Source organism: Paroedura picta, chromosome 10 (genome assembly GCF_049243985.1).
Source record: "Paroedura picta isolate Pp20150507F chromosome 10, Ppicta_v3.0, whole genome shotgun sequence".
Classification (NCBI taxonomy): Eukaryota; Metazoa; Chordata; class Lepidosauria; order Squamata; family Gekkonidae; genus Paroedura; species Paroedura picta.
The window spans coordinates 48,058,678-48,084,705 of NC_135378.1; the positions used below are offsets into that span (position 1 = coordinate 48,058,678).

Here is a 26,028-nt window from a genome sequence, read left to right on the forward strand (position 1 = left end):
AGGCATGCGAAGCGCCTTCCTATTGGCCCCTCACCAGGACAGACCAAAATTCCATTCACCCAGCCCAGTCTGGCTGCCAGTCTGCTCCTGACCACCGCAGGGAGAGGAGATCAGTAGGGCTGCCAAGGGGGATGAGAACAGAGGCTGTGCCAGCCCTTTTCACCCCAAGGCTGTCCTAACTGTCATGTCCAACTGCAAATGGCCTCAGAACCCTGACAAAGCTGGCAGGAGGCTGCAGAGTGCTCCCCTCCCCCCCCTTCAGGCCTTCTGCGAAGGAGCCTCTGACAGGCCCTGACTGAGGGGAGGGAGGCCTTTCCAAGAGCAACGCAGCGGAGCCTGAGGGCCTTCCTTTTGAGGGGGGGGGAGGACTTTCCCCTTCTGCCAAACAGTTGCTTGACAAGGAGGCCATAGAAAAGCCCCTTTTCACTTAAAATACTGCTCTGGGTGGGGGGTTAGACACAGCCAAGCCATGTGTCTTTCTTCTTTGCAACTCTCTGTAGATTTGAGGCCACTGCACAGCGTTATTCTGCAAAGGAAACTGGCTCTTTTGTCTCCTGTTTCATCTGTACAACAACCCTGTGCAGTAGGCCTCAACATTCAACCCCATGCCCTTCCAGACTGGACAACTCCTCCCCTTCCTCTTCCCACTGCCAAGCTCTAGCGCCCGTTGTATTCTTGGAGATAATGGGCTTTGCCCCTAGTATTATATATACATACATACATACATACATACATACATACATACATACATACATACATACATACATACATACATACATACATACATATATATATATATATATATATATATATATATATATTTGTCACCTCTACCTACTCAGTGGAGAGGTTTTTAAGGTTTGCAACTGCTGCTCTGAGCTGGATGACATTTTCAGAGGAATTAATCTCACCCACCAGGAATTTTTTAAACAGTAGGAGTATATTGGACTAACAGTATGAAGACAAGGGCCTTGATTGATTCATTATATACAGTCACATGCATATGTATTATATTGGGGGAGGGAGTTGGAATCAAACTATTTTTAAAGATTGCAATGATATAATGTGGGCCTGTTTTCTTCAAAGGTAAGTCTTCCTTGGTTTGTGAAAGGAGAAAACAAACCACAAGAAAGAATTGTGGAAAATACTGAATTTTCAGTAGAAAGCTTTCAAAAATTGTGGTCAGTCGGCCACTGTAAAAGTACATAAAGAAAACAGATGCACCCAGGATTTTTTTTAAAACTCTGCAGCTGGCACTTATTTGACAAACAACTACCCCTTCACCCATAAGAGGTCTTTCTATTAGAGCAGTCTTGTTCAATGCGAAACCCCTGAAACAGGACTTCCAAACTTAACCTGCTATTTTACATGCTACAGCAAAGTATAAGAAAAATAAATTTATTCCTGAAGATTCTCTGTGTCCATTCTATTTCTTTCAAATGTATGAATACAAAAAACAAGTTGAAATTATTACCAAAAATGTTGACATGTCTATATTTTTCAAAAATAATTATAAGGTAGCCAAAACAGGGTCTGGATTAAGAATACCCATTTTCAAGGTAAGGACCCTTTCTTCAGTGGCTAGCTCCTCTTATTAGATTTTCATTCAGGTTTTTCATTAATGGTAGTCACCATAATGATACTTTATACTAGTATACATGGGCCAACCGGCTCTCTAGGTTCTGGGGGATCTATATATGCTATAGTCAAATTACCCCAAAATAGACAAATCAACATTTTTGGTAAGAATTTCAACTTATTTCTTGCATTCATACATTTGAAAGAAATAGAATGGATACCGAGAATCTTCAGGAATAAATTTATTTTTTACCTGTGCTTCACATTCTTGTACTTTGCTGAAGTTTGTGGAAAGTGTTTTTGGCTCCGTTGTACTTGCTACAGCAAATTACAGAAAAAATATACAATGGAAACCATATAACAAAACTGTACCATTATGCATACATCGAATCCCTACTTTTGGTTTAATATTTCTTGAGTTGTAATACAGAGTGATCACCAAAGCAGTGCAAGCCTATGCAGATTTACTCCAGTCTAAGCTAATCAATGATTTGGAGTTGCTTTGTATTGGATTGCACTATAACTCCTAGTTTGGAGTTGTTTTGTATTGGATTGCACTATAATTCATTATTGTTACACCATGAATTCAAGGTGATATCATGTGTGTTGGGCTTTGGGGAGCCATATACAGACAGTACTGTTTGACTCAGTGTAAATCAGCCTTTCTCAACCTTTTCACCATTGAGAAACCCCTGAAACATCCTTCAGGCTTCAAGAACCCCCAGAAGTGGTGTGGTCATGCAGAATATGGTCGGGAAGCATAGCTTTGTACATACCCACACTGGACCCTCCCCTTCCCACCCACTCCAGGCTCATCAATGGCCATTTTGGAGGGGGAGCAGGTCAACATGACCATATATGGTCATATCACCCAGGGCTTGTCAAAAAACTCCAGGGTTCATGAAATATTGGCTGAGAAACCTGATGTAAATGAAAGATCTGAGAGGGAAATGTTCCTTTTAGTAAAAAAAAAAGGGAAGGTATTTGAAGCAAAATGTGTGATAGTGGAAATGCTGAGGAATAACGTAATTGAGAAAGGAAACTGAGGTGACCATAAAGTCAAGGGACAAATAACTCATATCCATTCCAACAAAGTCTTTTTCAATGGAAACCATTCATACATTCAGTTATAGGCCAACAACTGAAAATAAAAAAAAAGACATAGAATGATGGATATTCATCAGCTCATCACCAGGAGTCAAAAGTACCCAGCTTAAATGTAGGATAAAGAATTTGCATTTTAAATGTGCTGCTGCTTCTATTGGCACATGCTGTGTTTAGAGATGAGAACATGGATAATGCCAAGAACATGGATAATGCCAAGAGCTCCTGCATGGATAATTGCGGGAGCTCTCAGTGTTCCGCAGGGCCTGCAAAACGGAGCTCTTCTGCCAGGTCATGGGGTGAGGCCGGGCCGCATGGAAGATCTGGCCCCCCTACACCGGCAGTAGCATACTCTGTCTGGCACTCTCTGTCCTCCCTCCCCCTCAATAGTGGGTACCAAGGGATAGAGTAGGCATGAACTGAATTTTTACCACATCTTGTTCTATTATTTTGGGATTATGTATGATATGTTTTATATATTTTATTGTATGATTTTATTGGGGTTTTATATGTCTGTAACTCGCCTTGGGCCTCCGGGGAGAGGTGAGAAATAAATCTAATAAATAAATAAAGAATAATTTCACACCTTTCTAAAAATGAAGAATATGATCCCGTTGTTTAGAAACTGAACACCCTTCTGGTGTATGCCTAGACATATTTTAGATTCAGACACCAAACTTAATTATATCTCCTGAGATATACCAGAAAATTACCCTTATTGTTTTAAAATGATTCCTTTCTCAATTGTTAACAAAGAATACAAACAAAAAAATACCTGAAGAAAAAACAATGAACAACTATTTTTATTCCAACAAACATATAGGGCCTGGCAAGATTAATTGTAGCGGGCTGGCTCTTTAGAAGGATTTCTGGAATGAACAGAATGTTTCATAAAGCAATGTGGACAAGTACTGAACGAATAATTAGATAGAACAAGTTTGTAGATTACTATTTAGTTTTCTGATAGACTTCAGTTTGACAATTGGAACAGTTTGGTAGTCCATCTTAAAGTAAGAAAACTATGCAATGATTACTATTGTCCTTTGTGATATCTATAAATAGATATTTGAAATTCAGCGGTACAACTAGAAGTACATGGTTATTTATTTACTTCATGAATACTCTCCCTTTCTTCCCAGTGGGAGACCTAAGCAATTTCTCCATTTTATCCAGTAATGTTACTTAGGATAAGAGTGTGTAACTGGCCAAAGGGCACCCAGCAAGCTTTCAGGGCAGAGAAGGGATTCAGACCTGGGGTCTCCCAGATCTAAGTCTGCCACTGTTACCACTTCAGAGCATGGCTGCTGTATATAAAGTGACATGCTGGGGAGAATCATCATTTCAAGCTGCTTGATCCTGCCAATTACCCGAGTTCCTTACTCAAAACCATGCATGGAGTTATTTTATTTTTCTGACCTAGTTATGGTGCCTTGGACACCTAAAAGCCATAAACCACTATTGAAGTATGAACTTGGTCTGTGTGTAATCTGTATTCTGTCAGAGGCTGCTGCAGAAAGTATTTGATTCTGTATGGACCCAGTATCAAGGACATCTCACCAATGACAGTACACCAATCATAGTTCTTTCCAGATGTTTTGAAAAATTATTAGCAAGTCCATTGTACCAGTAGATGACTGACTTAAAATTCTGAATAAGTAGCTGAATCCTCAGGATCTGTTCTGCTAAAAGTGGAACGTGCCTTTCCTTGTGCCAGAGAAAAATGTCATAAGCAGAATGGATCCATGGGATCCTGTCCAGGATATTCACATTTTCTTCAATAGTGGTATTTCTGCATTTCTAAGACCATGTTCACATTGATGTCTGCAGGGCATTCAAAGACATTTTGCTACATATACTATTTCTATGTTGCTATGTTCACGGTTCTCTAGCAACTGGTTCTGTCACATCCATATAAAGTTGGGCTCTCAATGACCGTTTATGCACTGGAGGTTTCACGCCGGGCTGCAGGATAGAGTTTTAGCTGTGGCAAGTATCCCCACCTATTCCTGCACCCACACGGAGGAGCATTTGGCTCAGTGCGCCTCATCTGCCCACGATTTGTGCTCCTGCATGGGATCTGGGGCAGTGAAGCTCCCAGTGCATAAACGGTCAATACATGATTCAATTGATGGTAAAATTATACACATCTCAAAATCATACAGTCATGGGATAGATTTTCAAAAACAAGAGGATGTGTACAATAACTGTTCTAGAAGATTATGTTTTCTTGTGAATCAGAGAATTAGCATTCATTGGATCAGGAACAGACTTGATTTTATTTGGATAAGCCAATGCAAATATATGATTTTTTTTTCTCCATATGGGACCCAAATGCAGGCCGCCTAACCATATTAAATGCCGAATTAACACCTGCTGCAAATATGGCATTACCTAATGCTTTCATGGGCTTAATTGCAGTTCATAATGATCCACTCAGTCCACATTATATTGTTGTAAAACAATTTAACTTTAGTGGTTTTCTTTCCACATGGATAGATTTTTTTCCTTATGCTTGTATAGTTCAGAGTAATGTAAACAGAGGGTTTTAAAACATTTTCTCTTCTATTCCTCCCTCCACCCCCAACAAATATCCAGTAAAACTAATGGCATATGCTGAGGAGCTCTGCGACTAAAGGATGATTTAGGCATGGACTAAATTCCAGATGGGGTCATTTTTACCTGCCAGCAGAAACCAGGAAAATGGCCAAGTCCTACCTCTTTACTTGCTTGTACCTTTTAATGCAAAGCAGGCTACTAATAATATGCAATTATGAGCACCCCACACCTTTAAAAAGTAAATGTGTCATATTCATATGAGGTGCTAGGCTTCCATATAGAAACTATATAAAGCCTTTTTCTATATATGATGCTATCTGGGCCAAAGTCCCACTTAAATGGAATGGCTGCTCCGATAACCTGAAGATATGACTCTTTCTTTCCAATCAAGATTCTGATATAATTGATAGGGTGGTGAATTTTTTGCAAATAACGATTAGGCTCTGACCAGTCTTACTGTTGTATGGAGATCTGCCAACTACTGAGCTTGAGGTCCGAGGCAGGATGTAAGCAGACATGCAATTGACCAATGCACAGCAAGGATCCCATCTGCTGGATCCAATTGGTTTAAATCAGTCTAACCCAATCTAAGATCTATTGTCTGCTATGTATTTATATGTTGTTTTCTGGGGGGGGGGGTTCAGTCTTGTTGCTTACAACAACTTGCATTCATGCTGAGATCACAATAAAAGAGCTGTTCATACACCCTGTAGTTGTGACTTCCTTCCATGAACCCATGGACATAACACATACCGCCGCAAGGCCTAGCGGGGAGTGGTGGTATACAAGTCCAAAAATAAATAAATAAAAAATACCTTGAGTTGTAACATTATACATTTTGTAAATATTGTATAGGTCAATAGAGTTATTTACTGTTATTTGCTTTATCTTCTCCTTCCAAAAAAAAGAAAAAGAAAAAGAAAAGAATACATGAGGCCAGTGGAGCTAGATGAGATTTATTAGATGTCCAGACAGTGTTGGCTCAATTTATTGGACACATGAAACTGCCTTATACTCAATCAGACCATTGATCCGGCAAAGTTAGTACTGTCTACTCAGCTGTTATGCAAGGTGTAGGGCAGAGGTCTTTCACATCACTCACTCGCTGCTGGTCTTCTTAACTGGAAATGGCAGGTATTGAAACTGGGTCCTTCGGCATGCTAAGAAGATGCTCTTACCTCTGCCCCTTCACCCATGCTTGATGTAAGCTGCATCACAGCTCATCAGCCTGTTCCTTGCAAAGACTACATGTATTCATCATACCTTTATAGAAATACAATTTTAACAGAAGGATGAGAAATAATGTTAAATTATTACATTTAGGCACAACTATTGGAGACATTCATTGCCCGGGTCTTGGAAGGGGGTCCATTTTTGTTACATGGCCTACTTATTTCATTTCAGAAAATACAGGCAATGGAACTGGGAGTAGATGGACACATTACAAACTTGTAATAGGCCCCTAGAAATGAAGTTCAGATTCCAATTATGTATCTAACAAGGTTAAAATATCTTACTCATATATTCTCCTAAACTTCCAGGGAATCTCCAATATTAATGTACAGCAGACAGAATGACGTTCCATGAAGAGTTAATCAATGATGCTACTGCATCATTTCCCTTCCAATTCCTACTTTGTCTACAGGAGATCCAATGATTCACAGATTTCTTTGAAATATCAGTAAATCTTTTATTTGGCATGTTGTAAATTATTTGAAATGCCAGTAGCTCTTCAGACTTTAATACAGCAGACTTGCAAGGGTCACCAAGAGGAAGAAATGGAATAAACTACCTTTAACTTCAGGTCTAAGAATTTTGTGTGAGAATGTTAAAGGAAATCCACATTCCCCCTATTTGTTCAGATTTCCTGTTTACTTTTCCAGCAGCAGATGAGCTTATCGTTTGTGATAAATGCTGGTACTTAGGAGTGAATATTTAAAACTGTATTTCACTAGGCATTTTGTTTGTGCAAAGCCATTTCAGTTTTTCCTTGTTATCATAGACATCCACATTTAAAGATAGCAAGTTGCTTTTCTACTTCACTGGTTCACATTTTGATACTGCTGTAATAATGTAACTCAAAGTCAGTGGGTTCAGTTTTGCCTTTTACCATTAGCATTAGTTTAACTTGAATTTTGTTTGCATAGTTTTGCTTCACTGTTTTCCCTAGTAAGCTTTAGCATCAGTTTGAACAGAAATTTTTATTTAATATGACATTTAATTGATACAGGATCCACAGGACCCAATCAACTACCATCCTGTCTTGCATCTTGTTTCTGGGGAAAGTGGTTGAGAGTGCTGCCATGGATCAGCACCTTGGAGGAAACTTTGACACTTGATCCATTCCAGTCTGGCTTCTGACCTAGCCATGGGGTGGAGATGGTCCTGGTCACCCTTATGGATGATCTCTGGCACCAGGTGGATAGGGACGAATTAGTGCTCCTCATGTTGTTAAACTTGTCAGTGGCATTTGATGTTGCTGACCATGAGTTGTTAGCACACCATCTTGCTGGGACCAGAATATGAGGGACAGCCTTGTAATGGCTGATCCCCTTTCTCCAGAACCATACACAAAGGGTAGGAGATGAGCAATCACATGGTTACCAATTTGAGTGTGGAGTCCCCACAAGGGGACATGCTCTCTTCCACATTATTTAACATCTATGTATGTTCTCTGGCTGAGCTGGGCTGAATCTGCACAGAGCTTTTATTCCAATCCCAGGTCGATTCAGTCCCTGCCATCTACACTGAATGCGATTTTCATTTTGATTTTGGGTAATTTAAATTTTTTATTTACAACAAGCATGATTGATCTGGAGTAACCCTACCTTTCCCCTGCAATATCCTGGAGTGGATATAACCCTTGATAGTTGAAAAATTGGCATGAGTAAAGGTGCAGCTCTCTGCTTTTCCTGAACTAACTTGCTGCCTTGAGCCTCCAACACTGTAGAAAAGCCCTGATTGGCCAGGGCGTCAGTTCAAGTCTTTCTCGTTGTCATGTTGCAAGGCTTCCCTTAAAGGGGAAACCCTAACTTCTCTCAGCAGAAGCTCCAGAAGACCTAACTTCTCTCATCAGAGATTTTCCTCTTGGATTTATTCCTCCTCCTCCTCTGCTGTCTCCAATCCTCTCCCCTACCCTTCAAGAAAAATAAGAGGCTCCTGCTGCGCTTGGCTCGCTCCCCTTCTGAGCTTCCCTAATCATGTGCAGAACACTTTTCTGTTTCAATGGGGGTGGGGGGAGATAGAGGAAAATCAGAGTTCAAATCAATCTGAATTCAGCTGGATTCACAATGGAATAAACAAAGTAAGTGCAGAATCAGCCCTGGTCTGGAATATGCTGATAATACCCAGCTCTCCTTATGGCTGGTCGGTCTTACTCTCCCTTATGGACTGACTGCCTGACTCTATTATTCTACTGCTTAGAATATTAAGGGGCATTGGTATGTATACATTGGCAATTTTCAAAGATATTGTAAGTAATACATTATGTGAAATGATCACAAAACTTTTCTGTAATTTGCAAGGTTTACTGTGCTCTGTGCTCTCCAAAATTTTGGCTTTTGAGTAATTAATAAATGAGTCTTCAACAGTTTCACCACATTTATCTTCATATGGAGCATTTCCGGAAATGTTATGAGACAGTACAATGGTAATGCTTTTTAAAAAAGAACAAAAGGTAGTATATTTACATAAAATAAATCCAGTAAGTGCTTGTTTACGGTCTAGTTCTCATTTAACTAGGAAGAGGGAATCCTGTTTCTGGGTGTATTAGAGCAGACTGCAAGTTTTTCTATACAACATATTTCCCTCACATGAAGAATCACCATGCCATGGAGAAGGCTAGGTTATAAGTCTACCCCCCCCCTTGCCCCATAATCAGTATTTTGAATTTTGATGAAGAATTCAACAATGTGATCATTCCAGTGGCACAACTATACATAAGTTTACTATACTGATGGAAAGAAGTAGGGCTATATTCCTCTGGATGATAACAAATAATGCATCAAGTACAAAGGAATGGAACAAGTGGGAGATAAGGATTCTAAGCACAATATATTCATTTTGAATATTTAATGCTGCTTCTTTTACAGCAGCTTACTGATAAAAGCTGATATATACATTTCATGCAAACAGCAGACTGAAATATCACATAAGTCAATCAGAAATTCATTTATTTAGAAAGTTTATTAGCCATCTCTCCTGAGATCCATAATCTCATAGTGCCATATCCTGGCTGCCAAATATGAGATTAAAAAGAGCTGGTGGAGAGGAGCTAGGGGAGAAGACAGGAATGTGTCTCTTTCAGTCCCCCTCCTGCCCTGGACAGAATGAGATGGAGGTTCAAGTCTGTGTTGACGGCAAGGCAATACAATTCCAGGTGGCTCAACTACTTAGTGCAGCAGCCAGCATACCAGCTAAGGATGCTGCATGAAGAGTGATGCCCCTTCATAACCAAGCCCTGAAGCAGACCTGACAGAGAGAACCTCATGTAAATGTATGTTGTTTGCTCAGTTCTGATGAATTTGTTTTTTGGTGGTGGTGGTGGGGGAGGGAGTTTGACCTATTTCTCTTTAAGGATTAATAAGGGAACAGGAAATAAGACTTGTAAGCTTAAGCAACTAATTAAACTGAGCAACTGCTTTATTAATATATAATTTGAAATTTTCTAAACAGCAGTTTATATAGAGGTTATGTTATCAGTTAGTCTCTTTCTTACTGGTGACTAATTTTATTCTTGTTGCTGCTAATTAACTAACTCAGGGGTAGTCAACCTGTGGTCCTCCAGATGTCCATGGGCTACAATTCCCATGAGCCCCTGCCAGCAAATGCTGGCAGGGGCTCATGGGAATTGTAGTCCATGGACATCTGGAGGATCACAGGTTGACTACTCCTGGTCCCTACTATTATTACTGTTACATGTCTGTACCAATTGGGGGAATTACTTATTGTCCCTAGAAATGAACATGCGTTATTGAAAACCATGTTTTAAAAGAGTGACCTTCCACATCTTCCTAAGACTGGGAAATAGCAGCTAGCAGACCATTGAGAGCAGAAGGCAGTTAGGGCGAGGGAAAGCCAACCAGTCACTGGCTGAGGAAAACTTATCTTGTAACAAAGACTGAGTCCAGTGGCACCTTTAAGAGCAAAGTTTTATTCCATATATAAACTTCTGTGTGTATGCACACTTAATCAGATACAGTGGAACAGAATATCCTCAACCATTACATATAGGTCAAGGGGGTGAGGCTAGTTGCCAGGAAGGGCTGGTTAGAGTGAAGATGCACAAGAGACTGGGTGACAATAGCCAAGATTGGATTGCAGCAGTAAAAGATCTGTGAATTGCCATGGATGATTATACATACACAAGAGTTAAGGAACAGACATGAGAAGTTTGAGGTCAACAAAGGTCAAAGACTTGGTGTGTCTTAAATGTTACATATAGGAAAGGGAGGTTAGGAGGGAGGGGCTAATTGGAACAAAGATACATAAGTGAACGAGCAATAAATACAGCCAACGCTGGAATAGCACATTTGGTAAGATATGTAAATAGCAGCAAATTGGAATACAGATGATAAAGGAATTACCAACAGATATGAGAACTGAGTTTGAGTCCAGTGCCAACCCCCCCCCCCCAATAAAACCCCAAGTTCAGTTTCTGGATACAAGTGAGAAATGACTTAGCACCTGCCATGAAAAAAGAAGCCAATATCCTGTTAAACCCAAGGAGTTCCATTGTCCTGAGTGTTGTAATAACTTGTAATTCAGCAATCTCCCGTTCCCGTCTGTTTCTGAAATTCCTTTGTAATAAACCAGTTATTTGTTTAAAAGAATGCAGTGGGAACTTGCATAGAAAAAGCAACATGAGATGGAAGCTTTGGAGTGAAAAAGCTGCCTTGGTCCAAACCTGTGTGTTCTATCATTGAGCTACTGGCCTTCGGCAAATGGGCTACTTGCTCTTAGTAAGTGCTCCTGCACAAATGCTTTGCAAGGTGCTTTGCAAGGATAGGAGATTATGGCTATGAGTCAAGGAACCATATGACGAGTCCCTGTTAAGAGAGCAGTCTTCAAACTCCAAGCCAGGTATCAGAAAGCTACCAGTACCTACAGTGACAGCAATCATTGTTAAGAAGCCCTCTGTAAGTACAAAACAAAGACAATTTAACACAGACACTGCTTCTCTACAAAGAGAACAATAAGCACTCACCTCCCCCAACTAATTAACAAACTTCACATTAGAGAATCATTCTGACAGCCCAACCTTTAAGCGTTAAAATATTTCCCCTTATTTTTCCAACGCAGAGAAATTATCTGCATTTCATGCAAAAAGATCTTGATTGACAGATTACCTCAATGGTGAAAATGATGGCATCTGTGATCCAAGAAAATCTACACTATTGAAGCATGTTTTAAATGGATTTACTAGTGCTGCCATCTGTTGGCTTAAATGATGTTCTTCAGACTTTGGAAAAAGCTGTGGAGAGTGACCCAGCCAAAATAACACAAAAGGCTATGAAGAGTAAAATGTAATTTCTCAGGCCCTGAGTAGATAAAGGAACACAGAGGGGAAAACAAATGAGTAATTAGCGTTTTTTAACAATATATTTCAGATCAGATATTTGTGTTTCTATAACCAGCCTGAGGGACCGCCTGTTGCACCCTATGCCCTCCACAGAGCCTTATACTCTGCCGGTTCAAACTTATTGGTCATTCCTGGCCCCAGGGGAAGCATGCCTGGCCTTGATGAGGGCTAGGGCCTCCTCTGTCCTGGCCCTACTTGGTGGAATGAGCTCCTGGGAGTGCTGCGGGCCCTGCGGAAACTTTCAGCATTCCACAGGGCCTGCAAAATGGAGCTCTTTCACCAGGTCTATGATTGAGGCCAAGGCAGTGAGGAAGATCCGTTTCGGGTCCCCCCAGTGTTAGCCAGCAGTTAGACCATTAATATCTTGGCCCCTCTTTCCACCCCCCATTAGAGATTGGTTGGGGGTTGGATGATTGAGGAATTCCACCATGCCAGTTTTGTTCTATGATTCTGTCCTGTTTTTTTAAATGGGGTTTTATTGTGGTTTTTATTGGACACCTTTTAACCCTTCACGAGCTGGTCTTGGGAGTGGTGGGAAATAAAATAATAATAATATTAATAATCAAAATATGAGGCCTACATAGTGTAGTGAAACTACCAGATCTAGCCAAATAATCTGGTTTTACACACTGATTCATAAAAACCAACATGCCTGATACTGCCAATAAATACAAACATTAGGAACATGGGAATGTAACACGCAGCAACATTTTAAATGCTTTTCAAGGTTACTCCTTCCTATGTTCACTGAAGTCAATGGACTTAGAACCCAAACCCATATATACTAAAGTCCTGGGAGGGATTTTCTACTGCACCATATCTAACACATATCACCTTTACTAAATTTCGATGGGCTTTTTTGAGGGCTCGGTTCAATGCATTTCCATTAGCACGGCTAAGTGGAAGACTGCAGCGTGTGCCTATAGAGGAACGACTATGCCCTTGCAATTCAGGTGCAATTGAATCGATTGCCCACATTATATTATATTGTGACTTTTATAAGATTGCCAGAAGCCGTTTAATCCTGCCCTTGCTATCTAGGTTCCCTGGACTTACAGATGATCATCTAATTAACATCTTGTTTGCTGATAAAGATAATTCTGTTTTTTACATGATGGCAAAGTTTTGCTACACTGCCAGCAGAGTGCGGAAATCTTTGGTTACTGTTGATGTTGAGTGACCTGACTGTCAAAATGCTGTATTAATGTTTTGTGCCTTTGATTACTCCCTGATGCCGAGTGTCCTGTTAAAACGCTGTAACAATGTATATGGTCTGTAGATACTTTGATGTTCGTCAATGACCGTAATAAATAATCTAATCTAAATGGACTTAGAAGTATGTAACTACCTAAGATGGCACTATTCATGATTATTTCTGTGTTTAGAGGAACAACAATGTCAGCAGCTGTTTGAACCGAAGGAAGCTTTGAGGGAGGGGGAAAGTGTGGGGAGTAAAGAAGTACTTATCCCTTCTCTGATGGCCACTGCTCCACCAGAACACCACTCCCCAGGGGCTCCAGATCAATTATTGTAAACTGCCACAAGGCAGCTTGGTCTGGGAGTGGCAGTCAATAAATCAAATAAATAAACAATCAAATAAAATGTCTGCCTTTGCAAACAAACATCTGGAACTCCTTGACAAAGGGGGCATGGTTCGGATGAAGGAATTTGAGGGAGAAACGGAAGCCCGTGGCTTTTTTAATTCCAAATTGCCCTCTTCCCTTCTTAAAGATATATAAAGATCCCTGCTGGGATCTTTATCTAGTCCAAGAGCTAGTATCTAACCAGATGCCATGGAAGAGGTACAGGGTCCAAAGCTTCCCTCTACTGTTTCTCCCAACAACTGGCATTCAATTGCCTATGAACATAGAAATCCCATTTAGCTCTTAAGACTCTTAAAGTAATTGATAAACTGGCTCTAGGTCACCCAGCAAGCTTCCAAGCATGGACATTTGAGCCACTGCCTAGTCTAGCATTCTAGTCACCACAGTACACTGGCCTATGAAGAGAAATGCTCAGTTCTCTCTGGAGCTGCCCCTGTGAAAGCAGTACAGTTTAGGCCGCTGCAGATCTTACCTTTATTTCTTTAAAGACCAGGACTCCCCACATGGCAGCTATAAAGCCAGGACCCTGAATAACAAGCGTAATATATAATAAATACTTCCAGTATAATTTGTTCATGAGTTAAATCATTTGCATTTAGTCTTGCATTCTTGTATTTGTGTGTTATACTGTTGCTCATAATCATGACAGGAATAAAGGAAATGCAAACCTTCTGAGGAAAGTGTATGGGTAAGACCTACGGTAGGGTAATTATTTCAAAAAGGTCAGCCCAGCAATATGTGTAATAATTCCTAGGAAATTAAAATGGTCTCATTATTTCACATGAATCAACAGGGTCTACATTATTCTCTGTTTTTAGCTTTCTCTTCCTCCATGGAGAATAGGGTGATGCGTATGGTCCTTCCCTCAATCATCTCATCTCAACAGTTCTTATTTTTATAGCCTGCCCTTTCTGGTTGGCTCAGGATGGATAACAATGGTAGACCAAGGAGGAGCATGGGCTACCTGTTTTGTATAAGCAGGCAGACATCATGCCAAGCTAAAGTTCAGTGTTTTGAAAAGAAACCACATTCTGTTCAAACAAAAGGTAAATGAAAAGAACTGACCGGAATGAATTTTCTTAAGGCTGCCTGCCAAAATAAAGGCAGCTGAATATGTGAGAGGAGCCACATTTTACCATATTATTTTATGAAGAAATGTATTTCAGAAGTACTTACCGCAGTGATTATGGGAAAGCTGACCACAGCACTGAGGTAACGATTTGCTAGGAACCAACAGCATGTAGCTATTGCCCACAATAAACCAGACAGAAATCCTAAAAACAGACATGAATACATTATACAATACATCTACCACTTATACTATGCATACTATGTAGCTAGAAAATACATGCCCCATTAACAAAAGAACACAGTCTTAATAGTGTTGGGGATCCTTTGGTATTTCTGAAATTCTAAGAAAGGGTAGTGGGTGCCAACTCAAAATGACTGCTACAATGAGAGGAAATCACAGATGTTTGGAGACTTATTAATGTATGCAGTCTTTCCACCCAAAGTATATATATTTTAGTAAAGCATACATACATGTACATAATACCACAAGCAGTAAGAAGAGTCTTTGGAGCTACACCAAACCAACACTTCATGCACTGGCAGAAGGCAGTGATAGAGGGAGATAGACAAATCTCCCTGGGGACAAAGTTCCAAATAGGCTTGTGCATCAGGGGACCGATCCAGACAGATTCAGCTTTGGTGCCCATTAAAGTCAATAGTGCCATTGACTTTAATGGGAATTCCAGTGTTCCCGCCTTTCCCTGGGCCTGGGGGGGGGGTCTAGTTACAACCTCCAAACTTTCAGAGTAGCTTTGGGAGGCTCTTCCCTGACCCCCCCCTCTGAATTTCACAACAATTGGACCACAGTTTCCGTTGTCCAGGGGTTCCAAAAGAGGGTGCCCCCATCCACTCCATTCTATCCAATGGGATGAACTTTCCATGAGGGCCAGTGTAAATGGAACAAGAGTAGATAGAGATGGTCTACAACCCTTTCCTGTCTATTATTTATTTATTTATTCTTATCATATTTATATACTGTCTTCCCTTTTGGCTCAGTCCACATTCTAGTCTCAGCATTTTGCACCAACTGTAGCTTCCAAACAGTCTTGAATGGCAACTCCACAGAGACCACACTGCAGTATTCTACCCTAGATATTACTAGGGGTTGCACCATAATGGCAAGACCCTTCCCACCCAGGAAGGGCCACAGCTGGCTCACCAGTTCAAGCTGCTGAAAGATACCACTTCCACCTCTCTATCCAACAAGGGACTTGGGTTCAGCAGCATTCTCAAGCTCCAAATTATATTTTAAATTATGTTATAAATGTGCAAGTATAAATTACTTTAAATGTTTAACATTTACCTGGTTTTATTACCAATGTTGTAAGCCACCCTGAGCCCTTGGGGAGGGATAATACAGAAATTGTACTGTATAATAAATACTAAAATAAATAAATAAACCTGTTCTTCTCGGGAATGGAACCCCATTCCTAAGTCAAACCCCCTCCCCCCAGTAACACCTGTTTTTTTTGGAATTCAGTTTCAATTTGTTAGCTTTTAGCCACCCCCAAGTCTACCCCCAAACATCTGTTTGTGGCTTCCATAGCCTTCCTGGGATCTGTGGGAATACGCAATTGGGCTAAATTGATATCTGAATATTGGAGGCAACTGAACTCAGATCTCCATATATATGACCTCTCCCAGAAGCTTTGCAAAGCTTTTGAAAAGCATGAGAGACAAGAAAGAACCTTGCAGAATCCTACAAGTCAAAGACCAAGAGGCAGAGCAGGAGTCTCCCAGCACCACACTGTGAAACTTGCCTTTGAGATATGACCAAAACCACTACAGAACAATGACTTCCAGTCCCAACTCTGAAAGTGTGTGTGGTATGGTGGTGGGGTTTTAGTGCTGTCTGATGTTTAAGTACATATTTGTAAGCCACCTTGCACCATAGGGAAAAGGTGTGCTATGAATGTTTTAATAAATAAATTAAAATAAATAAATACCCACACCAAGTTCAAGGAAACCTGTTTCTCTAGTCTGTGCACATTGCTGATTGGCTGACATCAGTCACAAAGCCTCTCCGCCTTCCCTTCTTAGACTGGTTCTTCAAACTAAAAGCCTTGTGCAAAATGGGAGTAGGCACTACAGAAATAATTTGCTTTGAAGGAAAAGGGACAAGGATCCTGTCTGAAGCATGAAAGGAAAGGCAAGGAGGAAGAGACAATCAATATTGTTTCTGGTTTCAAAGAACTCTGGCTTCAGAAGGATTTATGTAAACTAATAACTGTGTACAGAATTACAGATTAGCACACTTACATTATAGAGCTGCAGTAGTATACGTGATCAAAAGTTTTAATTACAGTAACAGAATCTGGATTTCAGAATTATACCTGGGAGTATGGCTTCGGGATATACTTTAGGATGACTTTTCATTATTGCACAGTAGATCAAAAAGTACATTGTACTTGTAAGGAAGATGCCACTAAAGTGCGCAAAGACGTAATCTAAATCTGAAATAGGAATATAGATTTTACACATTACATGAGTAGAAAACAAAATATATTTTGAGAATTCAACAAAGATTACACAAAAAAATCATACAGCCTTGAACCTTACTAGAAAGCATGATCACACTGTCAAAAAGGGTTTATAGATACCGATTTAAAGCCTTGGGTTTTTGCTAAATAAAGACGTTGGCTGAATCATACATACACGTCTGATGTATAAATACTATCATAGATACCTCTACTGTGACCGCAGTGTTATCAGTTGTAGTCCCATTTGGAGGAGAGGGAGTGGGATATAAATTTGCTAAATAAAAATAAACAAATGCTTCCATATCCTAAACACTACTATAAATTATGTCACCCGAAATCTTCTACAGCAAACTTGCTCAATATGGGGAGCTTCTAGGCCACAAAGATGTAAGTGATTGTGATGCCATGATCTGTCAGCACTATGGAAGCCACTTTCCGAGACACCTGCTGCCACCAATCAACAAACCAATTGTGCTGAAGGATATTTTGGACCTGGGAGTTGCTATGAGTCAACTGCTTGCTGTGGAGCTTACTGGCAGAGGGATATGGAGAATCTCTGCTGGTCCACTTGCTGCCTCTTTCCTTCCGTACAAATCACCACAATCCCTTTGTGTGTACATTACATTTTACATTACAGGTCTCATCCGCCTTTACCAAACTGACTTGCTCCGGTATATGTCGTTCCATTTCTTCTGCCATGATCCTTGATGTAAAGCACAGGCACAAAACTAGAACCATACAGTATTCCAGCTATCACAGCCAGTGAACAGCCTCTTAGAGAGAAAAAGAATACAAATATAATCCAAATTCATTTATTAGAGAGATAATGGCAACTATAATGGCAACAATATATCTGAATCTCAATGTGGTCCTATCTATGGATACTTAAATCTAGAAATTAGAACCATGAACAGACACGCCAGTTATTTCTATAAACTTGAGAAAAGCCCCAAGGCATTCTGGATAATCAAGTACTGGATAACAAAGCTTTTCCTGTAGGACCTTACATGCAATGGTGTTAAGGCAGGGTAGAGATCATTCACCAGAAAAACAATCAGAACTTACATGATTCGCTTTCTCGGCGGAGAAAGACTGTCCACCCACGATTCATCATTCTGGTTTTCAGCCCTTTGTTCATAAGCATTGATTGACTATTGATAAAGTGAAAGTCACTAAGAGTAGATTTCTGAAAACAATAAATCATGTGTACATTTGACTAGCTACTACAACAATCTTTTTGGATAGGTGAAACAGTCTTACAACTTAGTATAAATTCAAGTGGGTAGCTGTGTTGGTCTGAAGCAGACAAAATGAAACAAGGATAATGAGAGTATATATATAAAGAAAAAGTAAATTACTGGCAAATTAGTAAACTGTTTCATAATATCCAAATAAGTTCCAACTGGAACCCATGCAAATTTTCTAGGGAAAGATCAAAAGAAAGACATACTCCAGCTTTCAATTGCAGTTCTGACTTCCTAGTTTTTCTTCTTGATATTTAACTGATTTTATGACATATTTTATAATATTCTGCTTTTAACAGTTAGCTGGATCAGTGGCCCTCTTTGGGTTAAAAGGTGGGATATAAATTCTATAAATTCATTGTTACCTAGCTTTAGTGGATAAGAAGAATTGTACTGTGGGCATATCTTCATTTACTTTTGTGGAATTCAAAGTATACCTTCAGGCTCTGACACCTGTCTAGAGGAAAGACAGGGTCTTAAGAATACAGGTGGCTTCATCTAGCTCATGGTACCCTCACTAACTGCCAATTTCTTCCACCCTTTTCATATCCCTATGAAGAATTATCCATTTGTACTGAATTTTTTGAGAAATGGGAAGTAGCAGTGAATTATAGCCTCCAGAAGCTGCTTTGCACATGCATGTACATCACGTTTGCTCAAAACGTGAATATTTGTCACATGATGTGTGAACAACATTCATACAGAGGTTTTGAGATGGCAGTGGCCAACTCAGAAATGCTCTCAGCGGTGATTAATTCTGGTAATGAGCAGTTCATCTTTTGATGCTGCTTACAATGAATGTCCTTGTGAGAAATCGCCAGAGAAATTACTGAAGATGGACAGCACTTTTGTCAGGATATCAGATTAAAATATGCCCTCAGTACAACCTAAACTATCATTAGTCTCTTGAGTCAGAATATTAATTCATATCCAGTTTGCTATCCAGCAACTCTTTTGAAGAAGAAGAGTAGGTTCTTATATGCCGCTTTTCTCTACCTGAAGGAGCTTCTAAGTGGCTTATAATTGCCTTCCCTTTCCTCTCCCCACCACAGACACCCTGTGAGGTAGGTGAGGCTGAGAGAGCCCTGATATCACTGCTCAGTCTGAACAGCTTTCTCAGTGCTGTGGCGAACCCAAGGTCACCCAGCTGGCTGCATGTGGGGGAGCACAGAATCGAACCCGGCATGACAGATTAGAAGTCTGCACTCCTAACTACTACACCAAACTGACTCTTTTCAACAATGCAACAGTTTTATCAGATTTCTCTCATCCACGTTTCTGTTTTTGGCTTTTCCCTGCCACATGTACATTGGATTGTACTGGATTTTTAGCAGAACCATCTCTCTTTAACGTATTTTCTACTCATCTACTGTCTATTTCCACTGAACAATCAATGAAAATCAAAAAAGCATCAGACCCAGAACTGAGCCCTGCAGAACTTCATTTGAATCAGGGGAACCGGGAAGTTGGGGGCCTCCTAGGAGTTAACACAAAGCCTAGAAACATGTTGAATAATTCATGCATTTGTGCTTTCTTTCAGTGTAGACACATACACTCACTATTTCAAAGTAATAGCAAAAATTAAATACTTACATGTTCTCTTAGTATTGGAGTGCTTTCTGATGATGACAAAGAGCTCTGAACATCAGTTTTTACAAAAAGAAACAGGATAGTGCTGCAAAGGAAACAATTTCAAGTGCTATTTTCATAATGATATAGCAAAATATATATATATAAAAATTACACAGGCTGTATTTCAAACCAGTATCTTTTCCTCAAATTGTAGCCCATTCCTTTAGTGTCTATAAAATATTTCTCAAGCATAATAAATCTTTCACAAATATGTACACAGACTCTAAATATCAATATGATTTTTTATTTTATACATATTACATCTGATGATGTTTTAAAAACTCTTATTAATAAAAGGGAGGCTTTAAAAGATACCTTAACACTGAAAGTCCAGCTCCAACATAGTTTAAGACTGGATTTGCTACCATTTCTGGATCAATTCCAAACCAACCAAACCTGTTACAACAACAACAAAAATCTTCTTTGAAAGCTTTAATTAAATTGGCATAACAGAGGGAAGGGAAACACAACATCAGATTGAGCTATTCAGATTATCGCTGAGAACGGTCCTAAGAATGAAAGAAGTCTGCTGAATCAGGCCAGTGGTCCATCAAACAGCTGCCCACTTCTTGCCCTGCAGGACCAACAACCAGGGCACAGAGACTTTGCCGTTGCCTCCTAGCACTGGCATTCAGAGGTTTGCTGCCCCTGTATGTGAAGGTTCCCTTTATTCACCATGGCTAGTAGCCATTGTTGGACCTCTCCTCCATGAATCTGTGTAGCATCCTTTTAAAACCACCTGTGTTCAAGGCTATCGCCAGTGGTAGTAGATTCAACAAATGAATTACTGATTCTTTATGTCTTGGACCCAGTTTCAGGGGGCATAAGAGCTGAGGGAAAAGCTCCCTTCTTTCTACTTTCTCCACACCATACATAACATTTCAGTTTAGAAAAAAGCTAGAAAGCTAGTCCCAGAATCTTTACCCCTCCTTTCTCATAAGAAAGGTGCTCCAACCCCTTACTATCTTGGCTTTCTGCTCTGTACTTCTTTCCAACTTTCGCTAACCTTTTTGAAATACCAGGATCCTATATTTCCACTGCCCAACCTATTACAAGTATGCAAGTAGGAAAACAAATGCACCTCATAAGTATTTGTAGTAAATACTTAAGTTATTCAAAAACACATAAATTACTACCTAGTTAGGTATGCAGCAGTTTTACCTTGAACTTGCCCAGCCAGTTAGCAAGTTAAAAGAAGCCCAGATTAAGAGCCCAAGGCCCAGCCCAATGGTTTTAACAATGGGGACGACTGTTACATTACCTGCAATATGAAAAACACAAAAGCAAAATGTGCCATGTATTATTACACTGTTGATTATTTAGATGAAAAATAACAAGTTAGCATCTTTGTCTCGGGTCCCATTATCTTTTTTGCCCATTGAATTAATTCCCCTCCCTATTGCAACCTCTTTCCTACATGTTTTTTGGGTCCATGCAAGTCCCATAGTCCAGTGGTCCCCAACCCGTGGGCTGCGGCCCGGTGCCGGGCCGCAAAGACCTTGCCGCCGGGCCGTGGCTCCTTCTTCCCTCCCCCCCTGAAGCGAGAAACTCGCCAGGCCGCGAGCAAATCGGCCGCCAAAGCAACCGATTAGCTCGTGGTCCGGCAAGCTTCTTGTTTCGGGAGGGGAGGGAAGAGAAGCTTGCCGCGCCACAAGCTAATTGGCCGCTTTAGTGGCCGATCTGCTGGCGGCCCGGAGGGGCTGGGAGGGGGAGCTGCGGCCACCGGCAGCGCAAACGCGCATGCGCTGCAGTCCGCGCATGCGCGTTTGTGCTGGGGCTGCCACGCGTGCGTGGGCCCCTGGGCCGCTCTTTCCCCCCACTCCACCGCAGCGGTCCGCAGCGGCCGAAAGCTTGCGAACCGCTGCCATAGTCGCCATAATAGTAGATTCCCATCTCTCTTTCAATAACAGAATAGTGGGTTAGATCCAAATCTCTGATTACAAGAGGAAAGGACACGCAGTAATGGGTTTAAACTAGAAGTACAACGATATAGGCTAGATATCAGGGAAAAAATGTTCACAATCAGAGTAGTTCAGCAGTGGAATAGGCTGCCTAAGGAGGTGGTGAGCTCCCCCTCACTGGCAGTCTTCAAGCAAAGGTTGGATACACACATTTCTTGGATGCTTTAGGATGCTTTAGTCTGATTCTGCATTGAGCAGGGGGTTGGACTAGATGGCCTGTATGGCCCCTTCCAACTCTATGATTCTATGATTCTACAATACACATAATTGCAGTATTTCCCATATCTGGTCCAAAAACTACCTGCTTAATATAAACAAATTCCAGAAACCTCCAACATCCTAAATAAAAATATTATGTCATTTTCCCCACGCTATGCTAAAATGTTATCTAACATCCAGTAAATAAAACACAGAATCTCAGTCAGAGGGGAAAATGGCAATCATATCCATTCAACACACATCAGCACAATTTAGAAATATACAAGTAATTGAAAGTATGAAAGTATTAAGAGTCTCAATCATTAGGAAGTTATACTTCTGAATATACCTTCTTCATGCAATATAGTCAAGTCATAAAATACTTCAAGCAGACTTTCTCATACTGCATTACACAACAGTAATTAGGTAAATACAAGAACAGGTCACAACATTTATAATGTATTTTCTGTCTCAAAGTCTAGCTATTATATTTTACTGTGTGATGTTATACCACTCTGTAATGTAAATTTACATTAGTTACATTCCAAAAACAAGGATTGCTTCAGCATTACCTGTAGCCCATAAAAAGCCCCCAAGCATAGCAAGAGGCCAAAATTTAGGGCAGTTTTGAATGAGGTTGACGATTAATGAAACTATCCAGATAGATGTGCAGAGAATCCACTGGAAGAACATCCCTAAAACACAGAAACCCCTCCAAATAGTTAAGTTTTATAGATATCACAACATTATCATTCTACAATAAAGAATATTGAATCATACTGAATTTAAACCTGTATCATGAAATGCTAAGATATTTTGTGGTGTTGAAGTCCCTTGTAATGATCAATTAAGCAGATGTCATGGAATGTTTACGGACTGTTTAAAGAATTATGCCATCAGCAAGTCAACTAGCTGCTGGCCACAAATAACTGTCATGGTTCAATTGCAGGAGGTTTCTTGTGCTCTTACAGTCTTAGGTAAAAGAGAGTATTGTTATAGGTGCAATTTCTCCTAGGCAGCAGTTCCATGAACTGGCAATATTAAAAGAACAGTAAAGGCCACTGGTTATCACAAATTAATTAGAACTAAATTGCTAGTCCTTTGATTTAGGACTGTTTAACAGAACAGCAATGCTAAGCAGTTGTATAGTGCATTCAGTGTTCCAAGCATTTCACATACACGATCACTGTACTCTTTACTACATGCCAGTAAGGTCTTAAGGAGTTCTTTTGAGGAGAAAGGTGGGATACAAGTCTTTAAGGTACAATATGAAATAAACTGTAGATGGACCACAGCTGAGAGTGAGTGGTTTGCCCAAGGCCTTTGATAGCTAAAATGAGACTTGAATGACTAACTTTTCAAGTCACAGCGTATGCTCCTAACCACTAGGATACACCCACTCCATTTGCAGGGTCTCTTATTGCCTTAGAGACATGGGCCACTCAAGTCCATTGATACAATGACTCATTTTTCATTCTATTTATAATGAGGACTCTTTAATTACAACTAGTCCATATGGAATCTACTTAATTTATTTATTTGAAACAAGCTGCCATTTGTCAGTATGTGGAAATGACATGACATCTGTATGAACTACAAATAGGAGTCTTTAGAGTTGACACAAATTGTTTACCATCACCAGTGTCAAATTTCTTAACCGGTACAAAGTTTGACCCAAATAAGAAGACTGCTACAGCTGATGAGGTGAAACCAATTGTTATATCTGTCCCATTGCTGCTGGCGTTGCTTCCTTGCCAGTTGGCCATCTCTGCTCTTAGCAATGACATGACTTCTTTCAGGAACCTTCTTCAAGAACAGTTCTGATTCTGTTTCTTCCTAGCCGCTTCTGGAAGTAGAGAGAGATGCTAAACAAATGGTGTTCTTGGCCAAACAGAGTTGTAATAATCACAACAGTACTCATATATTCCCTTACACAGTCTACTGTACTGTCACAAGGATGACGACATTTACAAATTGTTTTTCCCATGACCCCTTGTGGGCCCTCATATTTTTCTATAAAAATGCTGCTCAAATTACTGTTGACACAATACCCAATAAGGGTAGTTTTTGCATTTTGCCTAATGAAATGTACATTTTCTATATTTATTATTATTATTATTATTATTATTATTATTATTATTATTATCATCTTTCGATTTATTGCCCGCCACTCCCTTACGGCTCGTGGCCGAAAGCTTGCGGACCGCTGCCATAGTCCCCATAATAGTAGATTCCCATCTCTCTTTCAATAACAGAATAGTGGGTTAGATCCAAATCTCTGATTACAAGAGGAAAGGACACGCAGTAATGGGTTTAAACTACATGGGTTTAAACTACATCTCACATTGTACTTCACTCTGTATTTTCTGGCCTCTTGACCCTGCTGTATCTCCCCCACCCCCAAATTTCCTACATAAATGACCACACTGAGAAAATCTACTCATAGTACCTAAGGAAGCATGCTCTTGTTTAGTGCATAATGGTATAAATTACTACAATTGACTAACCCACCCCTCTGGAATTTATGAACAATGGGCAGGAACTAGTTTACAGTGTGAACTAGCTCTAGAGAAAACAGTTTCACACAAAGTGTTTCCTCTTCAGACATTTTTTTCTTGGGGGGAAAATAAAAGATTTAATCCAGGATCGTTCCACTGCAATGCACACAGTGTATGCAACTCAGAGTAAACTAACAGAAATATACAGTCCACTTTAAGCACATTTATGTTGTTGGTTTCAGTGGGAGAGTAACTCAAAAGGACCTCAAATGCTTAACTGGAGCCAGATCTTTCCTAAGTAATAGCAACCATGCTGTCCTATCTGTGTGTGTGTGTGTGTGTGCATGCGAGGGGGAGGTGTGTCAGAAGCAAAGCAAGACAAGTAGGTTGTTGGGATTAAAAAGTGTATCCCCAAATACACATGATGAAATTAGAAAGAAAAGACTGCTAATTTAGGATGAAAGTATATATTACTATTTGCTAAAACAATGTACTGTCCTGGATTAAAACCCCAGTTTATGAGGTTTCGGGTTAAGCTTTGAAAGATCTATACCTCTGCATGCAACAAAAACCAAGATCTAAAACGTTAGATTTTATATGTAGTATCTTCTCCTGTACTGAGAGTAATGGGAGCTCACCAAGAACTGGCCTGTGAACAAATGGATTTAGAAATTAAAGATCATTATCTACTTCTCACTAACTCCCGCATAGGACATCATTCTGTTCAATTTGATAATCATTCCATTTCTTTTCCCCCTTACACAAGTTCTCACCCTGCTCAGTTCTCACCTCTGATCACCGCTGGTGGTGGCCAGCACCCCCCCCCTCCCCACACACACAAATTAAACCCATGGGGAGGTTAGATGAAAATGTACCGGTGCATTTTACGTCGAGGGAGGAGTTGCCTCTTTGGTTCTACTCACAACTCTGGGCGAGGGAGGCTCAGGTCAGTTTCATGGCATGAGGCGGAATTTGAAATCCGGGCGCCCCTGACTCTCCTCGGATACGCTCGGCGCCGCGGCTTCTAAAGAGTTTATTTTAAAATACAACTATAGTTATTATTTAATTTTGGCCTGCTGAAACGCTGCCTCCGACCGTTCTTTCCAGTTCTCAGTTCAGCGCACTTTCTTCTGCCTTTCAAAGACACGACCTTTCCCTTCTCCCCGGCAACTGCATTTCTGTCTCGACGTCTATTTTACCTGCAAAACTTCCCTCCCGACCCGCTTCCTGCTCTGATTTCCAATGCGGGACGTCGGGAGAGCGCAAAGAAGTCCTGCCCGAGTCTCCTGAGATGCAGTCCCCTCCGCCCCCCGCTTGCTTCGGAAGCCCGGCCGCCGAGGCTGCAGCTGGCACGCCGCGGGCCGCTCCTGTGTTAAAAACCAAGAGTGCAGCACGGAAGCCGAAGTATTATTAGACCAGTGGCCATTGCTGTCGCGCTCTCGGTGATCCCCTCCTCCCCGCCCCGTTTTCCCCTCGAAACTCCGCCTTCACCAATCATCCATGCCGGCCCGGATCACGGGAT

The 26,028-nt window shown here is 40.6% G+C and overlaps 1 protein-coding gene across 8 annotated transcripts; it reads right to left on the bottom strand.

Annotated features, from left to right (window-relative positions):
- Window positions 1-10,370: 10,370 nt before the first annotated feature.
- On the bottom strand, window positions 10,371-25,975 carry TMEM144 (transmembrane protein 144). 8 transcript variants are annotated; one of them, XR_013224729.1, is made up of 13 exons: window positions 25,382-25,975; window positions 23,642-23,854; window positions 22,581-22,703; window positions 21,011-21,110; window positions 20,165-20,245; window positions 19,811-19,892; window positions 18,039-18,159; window positions 17,628-17,744; window positions 16,827-16,946; window positions 14,599-14,696; window positions 13,895-13,948; window positions 11,586-11,777; window positions 10,371-11,340 (listed from the first exon to the last, which is right to left on the bottom strand). XR_013224729.1 is itself a non-coding variant. In XM_077300012.1 (13 exons), exons 3-13 carry the CDS (start codon window positions 23,793-23,795, stop codon window positions 11,694-11,696), a joined length of 1,134 nt encoding a protein of 377 aa, XP_077156127.1. In that variant the 5' UTR covers window positions 23,796-23,854; window positions 25,430-25,530; window positions 25,706-25,975; the 3' UTR covers window positions 10,371-11,693. The 8 variants fall into 8 exon arrangements, 6 of the variants coding, with proteins under 6 accessions (XP_077156127.1, XP_077156125.1, XP_077156128.1 ...); XR_013224728.1 differs by having other exon boundaries at window positions 10,371-11,373; XM_077300012.1 differs by having other exon boundaries at window positions 10,371-11,777; window positions 25,430-25,530; window positions 25,706-25,975.
- Between the last annotated feature and the right edge of the window lie 53 nt (window positions 25,976-26,028).